General features: G+C 45.3%; 1 protein-coding gene across 4 annotated transcripts in view; it reads right to left on the reverse strand.

Annotated features, from left to right (window-relative positions):
- cop1 (COP1 E3 ubiquitin ligase) overlaps positions 1–13,055 on the reverse strand; it is a 171,441-nt gene that overhangs the window by 3,777 nt on the left and 154,609 nt on the right. For all 4 annotated transcript variants that reach the window (XM_038795194.1, XM_038795193.1, XM_038795192.1 and 1 more), the window contains 4 exons: positions 10,896–11,013; positions 9,504–9,628; positions 4,183–4,343; positions 104–148 (listed from right to left, as the gene is read on the reverse strand). In XM_038795194.1, coding sequence (XP_038651122.1) covers positions 104–148; positions 4,183–4,343; positions 9,504–9,628; positions 10,896–11,013 — 449 coding nt within the window. The remainder of the gene's footprint in view (positions 1–103; positions 149–4,182; positions 4,344–9,503; positions 9,629–10,895; positions 11,014–13,055) is intronic.

Below are 13,055 nucleotides of genomic sequence, written 5' to 3' on the forward strand. Positions count from 1 at the left end.
CACACTGTGATCCCTGGTGAGTATTAACTGTGCATTCACACACGCCGTTGTGTAATAAATTCCTGTGAGGCCTATTTCTGGTGAATTGATGGTGTTTGCTCACCTTTATTGTGCCTTGGCTGTTGGCGGCGATTAGGACATTTGATTCCTGTGGAGGAAATATAAAGTTTCAACCCAACAGCCACATCATACAAATAATACAAATGATAACAGAAACAAATGCAAAAGAGAAAAATCGAATGAAAAAATGCCACTTTGGCTTCTAGTGAGTTCAGCTCACAGGTCACCTATAAAACAAAAAAGAGTGGCTAAGGTAAATATTGGCCCTGTAGAGGATGAGGAGGGAGTTTTAATAATGGGAGATGAGTCAATGGCTGAGGAACTGAACAGGTTTTTTCGGTCGGTCTTCACAGTGGAAGACACAAATAACATGCCAGCGACTGATAGAAATTAGGCTATGACAGGTGAGGACCTTGAGAAGATTGTTATCACTAAGGAAGTAGTGATGGGCAAGCTAATGGGGCTACAGGTAGACAAGTCTCCTGGCTCTGATGGAATGCATCCCAGAGTGATAAAATTGATGGCTAGGGAAATTGCAGATGCACTAGTGATGATTTACCAAAATTCACTAGACTCTGGGGTGGTCCCGGTGGATTGGAAATTAACAAACGCGACACCACTGTTTAAAAAAGGAGGTAGGCAAAGAGCGCGAAATTATAGACCAGTGAGCTTAACTTCGGTAGTAGGGAAGATGCTGGAATCTATCATCAAGGAAGAAATAGTGAGACATCTGGATAGAAATTGTCCCATTGGGCAGACGCAGCATGGGTTAATAAAGGGCAGGTCGTGCCTAACTAATTTAGTGGAATTTTTTGAGGACATTACCAGTGCAGTAGATAATGGGGAGCCAATGGATGTGGTATATCTGGATTTCCAGAAAGCCTTTGACAAGGTGCCACACAAAAGGTTGCTGCACAAGATAAAGATGCATGGCATTAAGGGTAAAGTAGTAGCATGGACAGAGGATTGGTTAATTAATAGAAAGCAAAGAGTGGGGATTAATGGGTGTTTCTCTGGTTGGCAATCAGTAGCTAGTGGTGTCCCTCAGGGATCCGTGTTGGGCCCACAATTGTTCACAATTTACAAAGATGATTTGGAGTTGGGGACCAAGGGCAATGTGTCAAAGTTTGCAGATGACACTAAGATGAGTGGTAAAGCGAAAAGTGCAGAGGATACTGGAAGTCTGCAGAGGGATTTGGATAGGTTAAGTGAATGGGCTAGGGTCTGGCAGATGGAATACAATGTTGACAAATGTGAGGCTATCCATTTTGGTAGGAATAACAGCAAACGGGATTATTATTTAAATGACAAAATATTAAAGCATGCTGCTGTGCAGAGAGACCTGGTTGTGCTAGTGCATGAGTCACAGAAAGTTGGTTTACAGGTGCAACAGGTGATTAAGGCGGCCAATGGAATTTTGTCCTTCATTGCTGGAGGGATGGAGTTTAAGACTAGGGAGGTTATGCTGCAATTGTAAAAGGTGTTAGTGAGGCCACACCTGGAGTATTGTGTTCAGTTTTGGTCTCCTTACTTGAGAAAGGACGTACTGGCGCTGGAGGGTGTGCAGAGGAGATTCACTAGGTTAATCCCAGAGCTGAAGGGGTTGGATTATGAGGAGAGGTTGAGTAGACTGGGACTGTACTCGTTGGAATTTAGAAGGATGAGGGGGGATCTTATAGAAACATTTAAAATTATGAAGGGAATAGATAGGATAGATGCGGGCAGGTTGTTTCCACTGGCGGGTGAAAGCAGAACTAGGGGGCATAGCCTCAAAATAAGGGGAAGTAGATTTAGGACTGAGTTTAGGAGGAACTTCTTCATCCAAAGGGTTGTGAATCTATGGAATTCCTTGCCCAGTGAAGCAGTTGAGGCTTCTTCATTAAATGTTTTTAAGGTAAAGATAGATAGTTTTTTGAAGAATAAAGGGATTAAGGGTTATGGTGTTCGGGCCGGAAAGTGGAGCTGAGTCCACAAAAGATCAGCCATGGTCTCATTGAATGGCGGAGCAGGCTCGAGGGGCCAGAAGGATTGTGCTCCTAGTTATTATGATTGCCTTTATCCACCCTATCCTGAGGCAACTGGATTGACCAGCACATTGCATGCCAACATTGCACAAGCTGCCATTTAAGTAGCATCTGCTTCCCATGATTGGATGGAGTGTCCCACCATGTTATCATACAAATCAAATAGAATCCCCACGGTGCAGAAGGAGGCCATTCGGCCAATCGAGTCTGCACCGGCCCCTGGAAAGAGCACAATACCCGAGCCCACGCCTCACCCTATCCCAGCAACCCAGTAGCCCGACCTAACCTTTTGGGCACTAAGGGGAAGCCTAGCATGGGCAATCCACCTTACCTGCACATGTGGGGGAGGTAGCGGGAGGCGGGGGAGGTGGTGCGCTTTCGGGGAGGAGGCGGGGGAGGTGGCACCCCAGCAGCGGGGGAGCAGGGGATTGGACCCTGAGTCGGGAGACAGAGGAGGGAGAACCAAGTAAATCCTACGATTCTATAGTTCATAAAATAACATTGAACTGGAATATTCATCCTGTGGAACTCTGGTTTAAATTTTTTCCATCTGCAAAAATCAAATAAGCCAGAAACAGCTGAGGAATTGTAGACCCGGCCAGTTAACAGTTCAGATAAAGGGAGAGCAGTTTCAGTGCTAGAAACAGTCGAAGTATCATGGAATAGATCATAGAATTTACAGTGCAGAAGGAGGCCATTCGGCCCATCGAGTCTACACCTGGATAGAGCACCCTATTTAAGCCCACACCTCCACCCCATCCCCGTAACCCAGTAACCCCACCTAACCTTTTTTTTGGGAGACCAAGGGCAATTTATCACGGCAAACCATAGGGAGAACGTGCAGACTCCGCACAGGCAACGATCCAAGCCGGGAATTGAACCAGGGTCTGTGGCGCTGTGAAGCAACAGTGCTAACCACTATGCCACTTGCAGTGAGGCGGACCCGGCCAGTTTGAAGAGCTGTGGGGGAGGAGATCACGATAAACAGAGTGGGACAAACAAAGAGTGATGTCATAGGAAAGGGGCTGGCAAGTACCTGCTCATTTACATTACCTATTCTAATTTACTTTCAGTTTGAGGTAAAAAGGAGAAATATTTTGCAGGTTCGAAAGACTAAAAACCAACAGGAAAAAAAAAATAAAATTAAATAGAGATACAGGGCCTGGCGATAAGTTATATCTGTATGATGTGGTCACTGGTGGACCCATTGTGGCTCCGAGCCAACACATCTGTTGCAAGTATTGGTTTTAAAACTGAATAAGGGTAACTACAAAGACATAAGGGAGGAGCTGGCCAGAGTTGATTGGAAGGGGAAGCCTTGCAGGGAAGACAGTGGAACAGCAATGGCAGGAATCTTTGGAGGTTATTCGGGAGGCACAACAGAAATTCATCCCAAGGAGCAGGAATCATGCTAAGGGGACAAGGCATACATGGCTGACAGGGGATGTCAAGGATGTGGGCAAGAAGTTGCAGATGTGGGGACATGCATTTTGAAGAATCGAAAAGCAGAATAATTTAAAATGATGAATTTTTAATGTTGTGCTCAGAAAGATTTGGGTGTCACTATAAAAAGAACACAGTGAGCAAGCAGATACAACAAGCAATTCGGCAGACAAATGGCATGTTGATCTTTAAGGCAATGGAGACTGGAGTACAAGAATAAGGGAATCTTGATGCAACTGAACAAGGCTTTGATGAGAAGTAAACTTGCCGTGGAGCAGGTACAGCAAAGGTTTACTGGGTTGGTCCTAGGATGAAAGGTTGAGTGAATTGGGTCTATATCCTCTGAAGTTTAGAAGAATAAGAGGAGATGACATGAAAATGTACAAGATTCTGAAAGGGGCCGGACAGGGTAAACACAGAAATTGTTTCTGCTGGCTGAACGGTCTAGACTCTGGGGTCACAATCTCAGGGCCAACGGTTTTAAACTGTGACGGGGAGAAATTACTTCACTCAGGAGGTTGTGACTCTTTGGAATTCTCCACCCCAGAGAGAGGTGGAAGCTCAGATGTTGAATATATTCAAGTTTGACTTGGGGCACCTGCTGTTGGAATTGTTTCGGATTGTGATATCTGCTTAATACACTCACAACACTTACCCCATCTGGTAATGCTCTCCAACACACAGCACTGACAAATTCATTGGTGTCATCCTCTTTCTTGTCCTTGTCCAAGACGCTTTTCACTGTGTCAAACTTAAAGGTAAGCAGCGTTTTTGAGAGCCCCTTGTAGTAGAGGTAGAGAGAATTGTTTTCGCTTCCTGGAACCAATAAAGCATCTGACATCAACAGCCAGACTTTGTCAATTAATTATTCGACAAAATGGCACCCGATATTAGAAACACGCTCCTGGATTGAAGAGAGCGAAGTAAATTCATGGCTGATCAACAGAAGGAAGAGCATCAGCATCATGGGAGTCCGAGGAACCTAGGAATCTCAGCTGACATTTTTCTGGTCTCTTTAAATGCTCCTTAAAAGCATCACTTTGACCAATATTTTGGTGATGCTAGGACAACTATTTTTGGCTGAGTTTTCAACATTTGTTCTCACTGCAGTCCTGTGAAGCTTTTGGGATGTTACCCCATTTTAAAATGCAAGTGTTGTTTAGAATCCAAAAACATATCTCGGATCCGGTGGAGGGGATGGGGGAGGTTATGCAGACCTTGGGGGAATTTGGCAGGTTCTCGAGATACAAATTAAACATGGGGAAAAAGTGAATTGTTCGGGATCCAGGCAAGGGGGCAGGAGAGGAGACTGAAGGAGCTGGCACTCAGGACGGTAGAGAGAAGCTTTCACTACCTGGGAATACAGGTGGCTCGGAAATGGGAGGCATTACATCAGCTCAACCTAACCCGGCTGGTGGAGCAAATGGAGGGGGACTTTAAAAGATTATCATTGGCGGGGAGGGTACAGGCCGTGAAAATGACGGTCCTCTTCCAGTGCCTTCCCATCTTCATCCCCAAGGCCTTTTTCAAGTGGGTAAACAAGATTATTTTGGGTTTTGTATGGGCGAATAAAACCTCGCGGGTGAAGAAAATGTTGTTGAAGCGCAGTCGGGGGGAGTGTGGGTTGGTGCTGCCGAACATCTGCAACTACTACTGGACGGTAAATATAGCGATGATTAGGAAGTGGGTAATGGGAGAGGGGTCAGCATGGGAGTGGATGGAGGCGGCGTCATGCAAAGGCACCAGTTTGGGAGCACTGGTAACGGCACCTCTGCCGTTCTCGTCAGCCCGTTACTCCACTCGCCTGGTGGTGGCGGCATTGAGGATCTGGGGCAATGGAGGGGGTATAGGAAGGTGGAGGGTGTGTCAGTCTGGACCCCGATTTGCAATAACCACAGGTTCACGCCGGGCAGAATAGATGGCGGGTTCCGAAGTTAGCAGAGAGCAGGAATTAGACGGATGGGAGATCTATTCATAGACGGGAGTTTTCCCAGTCTGAAGGCGCTGGAAGACAAGTTCAAGCTGCCGCTGGGGAATGGTTTCAGATATTTACAAGTCCAGGACTTTCTGAGGAAACAGGTGTTGGCTTTCCCGCTGATCCTGCCACAGGGATACTGGAGAGTAGTACCTGGGTGGGGGAGGGGAAAGTTTTGGATATCTATCAGGAGTTTTTGGAGGCGGAGGAGACCCCGGCGGAGGAACTGAAGGGCAAGTGGGAGGAGGAGCTAGGTGGGGAGTTAGAGGGGGGTCTATGGGCAGACGCCCTAAACAGGGTTAATTCCTCCTCATCATGTGCCAGGCTCAGTCTAATACAGTTTAAGGTGGTACACCGGACACACATGACAGCAGTGAGGATGAGCAAGGTTTTCGGGGTAGAAGATAGATGTGCGAGGTGAGCGGGAAGCCCAGCAAACCATGTCCATATGTTTTGGGCATACCCGAAGCTTGGAGGGTTCTGGCAGGGGTTTGCCAAGGCAATGTGCAAGGTGGTAGGTACGCAGGTGGTGCCGAGTACAATGATGGCGATCTTCGGGGTGTCAGAAGACCCGGGAGTTCAGGGAGTGAACGAGACCGATGTCTCCTTGGTAGCTCGGAGATGGATCCTTTAAATGTGGAGGGACTCAAAGCCCCCGAGTGTAGAGACCTGGGTCAGTGACATGGCTGGGTTTCTCAAGCTGGAAAAAATAAAGTTTGCCTTGAGGGGGTCAATGCTGGAGTTCTCTCGGAGGTGGCAGCCGTTCGTCGACTTTCTAGGGGAAAATTTAAATGTCAGCAGAAGCAGCATTCTGAAGGGGGGGTGGGGGCGGGTAGGTGCAATATGGTTAAGGGATGTACAGAAGAGGTTGTGTGGGAAATATCTAGTTTGCCATGTTGATGTTTATGTTATTATTGTTTTGTTTGGTATTGTAAAATTTTTTGCAAATGCTTCAATAAAAATATTTTGAAAAAAAGAATCCAAAAACATACTGCACAGGAGCACCTTCAGCCCATCAGCACTTATAGAACATAAGAACTAGGAGCAGGATATGGCCCCTCGAGCCTGCTCCACCATTCAATGAGATCATGGCTGATCCTTTGTGGACTCAGCTCCACTTTCCGGCCCGAACACCATAATCCTTAATCCCTTTATTCTTCATACTAAGTCCCACTCCTTCATTTGCCCAGGGCTTTGCAACCCATGTCGTCAAGTACTCAGGCATTTGCCATTTGGAAGCTCTGAGTGTAGGTGATCCAGACAATGCATTTCCCATCACAACAATTAGATGCTGTTGTTTAAGGTCCCACAGAAGCATTTTTATTTTACACAATTCTATTATTTTGACGTCATGGTTGACAAAGATATGTAGGTACATAAGTCTGTATTACATACATGTAGAAATAAATAAAATGACTTTATTAATCTGAGATAAGGATACTGTTACAACTCTCAACAAAAATAAGGGGCGTAGCAAATGGCTGCTGCTCAGCTATTGTTTCAATCCCAGTCGTGGGTCAATATTGCTGAGGCACTGTGAAGGGGTTGGAGCCTCAAAAGAAATTCAATCCCTCACCAACAGTTAATCCAGGCTCCTCTGTAAACCAGGACAAAAATCACAGATACAAAGAACACGCAACAAAACCAGTTACTCACCACAGACAACGTAATCAGAGTTACTCACCACAGACAACGTAATCAGAGTTACTCACCACAGACAACGTAATCAGAGTTACTCACCACAGACAACGTAACCACAGTTACTCACCACAGACAACATAACCACATTTACTCACCACAGACAACGTAACCACATTTACTCACCACAGACAACGCAACCACAGTTACTCACCACAGACAACATAACAAGTTACTCACCACAGACAACATAACCACATTTACTCACCACAGACAACGTAACCACATTTACTCACCACAGACAACGTAACCAGTTACTCACCACAGACAACATAACCACATTTACTCACCACAGACAACGTAACCACAGTTACTCACCACAGACAACGTAACCAGTTACTCACCACAGACAACATAACCAGTTACTCACCACAGACAACATAACCACATTTACTCACCACAGACAACGTAACCACAGTTACTCACCACAGACAACATAACCAGTTACTCACCACAGACAACGTAACCAGTTACTCACCACAGACAACATAACCAGTTACTCACCACAGACAACATAACCACATTTACTCACCACAGACAACGTAACCACAGTTACTCACCACAGACAACGTAACCAGTTACTCACCACCAACATAACCACATTTACTCACCACAGACAACATAACCACATTTACTCACCACAGACAACATAACCAGTTACTCACCACAGACAACGTAACCAGTTACTCACCACAGACAACATAACCAGTTACTCACCACAGACAACGTAACCACAGTTACTCACCACAGACAACATAACCAGTTACTCACCACAGACAACATAACCACATTTACTCACCAGACAACATAACCAGTTACTCACCACAGACAACATAACCAGTTACTCACCACAGACAACATAACCACAGTTACTCACCACAGACAACATAACCAGTTACTCACCACAGACAACATAACCACATTTACTCACCAGACAACATAACCAGTTACTCACCACAGACAACATAACCAGTTACTCACCACAGACAACATAACCAGTTACTCACCACAGACAACGTAACCACAGTTACTCACCACAGACAACATAACCACATTTACTCACCAGACAACGTAACCACATTTACTCACCAGAGACAATATAACCACATTTACTCACCACAGACAACATAACCAGTTACTCACCACAGACAACGTAACCACAGTTACTCACCACAGACAACATAACCAGTTACTCACCACAGACAACATAACCAGTTACTCACCACAGACAACATAACCACAGTTACTCACCAGACAACATAACCACAGTTACTCACCACAGACAACGTAACCACAGTTACTCACCAGACAACATAACCAGTTACTCACCACAGACAACATAACCAGTTACTCACCACAGACAACGTAACCAGTTACTCACCACAGACAACATAACCAGTTACTCACCACAGACAACATAACCACATTTACTCACCACAGACAACATAACCACAGTTACTCACCACAGACAACATAACCAGTTACTCACCACAGACAACATAACCACATTTACTCACCAGACAACATAACCAGTTACTCACCACAGACAACATAACCAGTTACTCACCACAGACAACATAACCAGTTACTCACCACAGACAACGTAACCACAGTTACTCACCACAGACAACATAACCAGTTACTCACCGCAGACAACGTAACCAGTTACTCACCACAGACAACATAACCAGTTACTCACCACAGACAACGTAACCAGTTACTCACCACAGACAACATAACCACAGTTACTCACCACAGACAACGTAACCACAGTTACTCACCACAGACAACATAACCACAGTTACTCACCAGACAACATAACCACATTTACTCACCAGAGACAATATAACCACATTTACTCACCACAGACAACATAACCAGTTACTCACCACAGACAACATAACCAGTTACTCACCACAGACAACATAACCAGTTACTCACCGCAGACAACGTAACCACAGTTAATCACCACAGACAACATAACCACATTTACTCACCATAGACAACATAACCACAGTTACTCACCACAGACAACGTAATCACAGTGACACACCATAGACAACATAATCAGTGTCTCACCACAAACAACGTAACCACAGTTACTCACCACAGGCAATGTAATCACAGTTACTCACCACAGGCAATGTAATCACAGTTACTCACCACAGGCAATGTAATAACAGTTACTCACCATAGGCAATGTAGTCACAGTTACTCACCACAGGCAATGTAATCACAGTTACTCACCACAGGCAATGTAATCACAGTTACTCACCACAGGCAATGTAATAACAATTACTCACCACAGGCAATATAATCCCCATTCGATGCCAATCCCACAAAGTTTTTTTCATTGATGTGACCTTTAAACGACCGTAAGCAGTGTGGCCTGTTCACACTCCATAGCTTCAACTGGCTATCTGTAGACCTACAAACAAGCTCCGTGTCAATTGATGCAGCAGCGTGATGCCCTTCATCTCATTCCAAGGTCAAAGTCTATCAATCCCACTGCATACAAACCAAATGCAGGGTGGGTGGAGCTTTGGGGTAACTACCCTGATCAATATAGTGTTGGGCGTGTGGGACTGAAAAGCAGGGCATCATGGGAAGGGCTGGTGAGTGTGTTGTGTCGCTGCATGGTGGAGGGATTGCTGAAGGTGGCAAAGGGGATCAGAGAGGGCTGGGGTTATGGGGGGCGGAATGCGGTGACAGGAGCTGGGTAGCAGTCGGAGAACAAAAAACAGCCAGATTGAGTTGGGAAGTGCGCAGGGAGAACACGGCGCGCAGGGAGAACACGGCGTGCAGGGAGTGAATACGTTTCAGGAATATCAAAGGGTTATTGTCCAGGCATCAATTGATGAGGTCCTGTGCCAGACCAAGCTAGTGTCCAGTTGATCGTAGTAGTAAGGAGGGCCCTCTGCTACTTCCATGGTCTCACTGTGACTTCCTGCTGCCTGTGGATGTGCAGGCCCCACAATGGCTTTGTGGCAACATAGAAAATAGGAGTAGGCCATTTGGCTTTTCGAACCTGCTCTGCCATTCTGATCATGGCTCATCCTCCTATCTCAACATGGTACTTCCGTGCTCTCCCCACATCCTCTGACCACTGTAGCTTCCAGCAGACTCACATGGCTTTTTGTGGATTTGCGATGTGTCAAACCCAGAACTCACATGAATCATAAACCCCAGAGGTGAAACTTCTCTGTTCACTTCTCAGAACAGGTTATAATGGCTGCATCAGGAGCAGCTAAACTGGAATTATTTATCCTTTATGGAATGTGTGCGTCTCTGGCAAGGATGGCATCTGATGCCCGTCCCAGATTGCCCTTGAACTGTGCGGCTTGCCAATCCATCTCAGAGTGCAGTTAAGAATCAACAACATTGATATGGTGGGGGAACACATGCAGGTCAGCCCAGGGAACAACAGCAAACCAACAGAAAACCAAATTGCTTTTTTACAGCAATGGACAAGGCCTTCTTGGCACCATTATTGAGACTAACTTGTCAATTTGAGATATTGTTGATTTAATTGAAATTTCTCCAGCTGCCATGGTGGGATTTGAACCCATGTCCCCAGGGCATTAGACTGGGTCTCCTGACTACGAGTGTAATGACACTACCAGTAAACCACCATCGCATCTCTCAGCACAACAAAGTAGGATGCAAAAAGTATATGAATATCAAAGCAAACTCACGCTGAAACTATTTCTTCTCCACATACAAACTTGGCGTATGACACTGCTTTGCGATGTCCTTTAAACACCATGATCGGTTGTTTAGTGTTCCGCAGGTCATAGTAGTGAACACAGTGATCTGAAAAAAGAACAAAGATTTCAGAGATTGAAAAATGAAGTACGCTCTGCAAATGACAATCAACAGACTCATTATAGCATCTAAAGGGAGCAATCAGAACAATCATCATGGAAATATAGCAGGAACCATCCAGTCAGTGTGTAAAATTACAGCTGACCATTTGCAATCAGTGTGTACAGATAGAGAACTGTTTCCAGTGTGTGTAAAGATACAGGGAACCGTTCACAGTCAGTGTGTAAAGATACAGGGAACCGTTCACAGTCAGTGTGTAAAGATACAGGGAACCGTGTACAGTCAGTGTGTAAAGATACAGGGAACCGTTTACAGTCAGTGTGTAAAGATACAGGGAACCGTGTACAGTCAGTGTGTAAAGATACAGGGAACCGTTTACAGTCGTGTGTAAAGATACAGGGAACCGTGTACAGTCAGTGTGTAAAGCTACAGGGAACCGTGTACAGTCAGTGTGTAAAGCTACAGGGAACCGTGTACAGTCAGTGTGTAAAGATACAGGGAACCGTGTACAGTCAGTGTGCAAAGATACAGGGAACCGTGTACAGTCAGTGTGTAAAGATACAGGGAACCGTTTACAGTCAGTGTGTAAAGCTACAGGGAACCGTGTACAGTCAGTGTGTAAAGATACAGGGAACCGTGTACAGTCAGTGTGTAAAGATACAGGGAACCGTGTACAGTCAGTGTGTAAAGCTACAGGGTGTGTAAAACTACAGGGAACCGATTACAGTCAGTGTGTAAAGCTACAGGGTGTGTAAAGCTACAGGGAACCGATTACAGTCAGTGTGTAAAGATACAGAGAACCGTTCACAGTCAGTGTGTAAAGATACAGGGAACCGTGTACAGTCAGTGTGTAAAGATACTGAGAACCGTGTAGTCAGTGTGTAAAGATACTGAGAACCGTGTACAGTCAGTGTGTAAAGATACAGGGAACCGTTTACAGTCAGTGTGTAAAGATACTGAGAACCGTGTAGTCAGTGTGTAAAGATACAGGGAACCGTTCACAGTCAGTGTGCAAAGATACAGGGAACCGTGTACAGTCAGTGTGTAAAGATACTGAGAACCGTGTAGTCAGTGTGTAAAGATACAGGGAACCGTTCACAGTCAGTGTGTAAAGATACAGGGAACCGTTCACAGTCAGTGTGCAAAGATACAGGGAACCGTGTACAGTCAGTGTGTAAAGATACTGAGAACCGTGTAGTCAGTGTGTAAAGATACAGGGAACCGTTCACAGTCAGTGTGCAAAGATACAGGGAACCGTGTACAGTCAGTGTGTAAAGATACAGGGAACCGTTCACAGTCAGTGTGTAAAGATACAGGGAACCGTTCACAGTCAGTGTGCAAAGATACAGGGAACCATGTACAGTAAGTGTGTAAAGATACAGGGAACCGTTTACAGTCAGTGTGTAAAGATACAGGGAACCGTTTACAGTCAGTGTGTAAAGATACAGGGAACCGTGTACAGTCGGTGTGTAAAGATACAGGGAACCGTTTACAGTCAGTGTGTAAAGCTACAGGGAACCGTTTACAGTCAGTGTGTAAAGATACAGGGAACCGTGTACAGTCAGTGTGTAAAGATACTGAGAACCGTGTAGTCAGTGTGTAAAGATACAGGGAACCGTTTACAGTCAGTGTGTAAAGCTACAGGGAACCGTGTACAGTCAGTGTGTAAAGATACAGGGAACCGTGTAGTCAGTGTGTAAAGATACTGAGAACCGTGTACAGTCAGTGTGTAAAGATACAGGGAACCGTTCACAGTCAGTGTGCAAAGATACAGGGAACCGTGTACAGTCAGTGTGTAAAGATACAGGGAACCGTTCACAGTCAGTGTGTAAAGATACAGGGAACCGTTCACAGTCAGTGTGCAAAGATACAGGGAACCGTTTACAGTCAGTGTGTAAAGATACAGGGAACCGTTTACAGTCAGTGTGTAAAGATACAGGGAACCGTGTACAGTCGGTATGCAAAGATACAGGGAAACATTACAGTTAGTATGTGAAGATAGCGAGAACAGTTTGCGGACTGGGAATATA

This window comes from Scyliorhinus canicula, chromosome 4 (genome assembly GCF_902713615.1).
Source record: "Scyliorhinus canicula chromosome 4, sScyCan1.1, whole genome shotgun sequence".
In the NCBI taxonomy this organism is placed as follows: domain Eukaryota; kingdom Metazoa; phylum Chordata; class Chondrichthyes; order Carcharhiniformes; family Scyliorhinidae; genus Scyliorhinus; species Scyliorhinus canicula.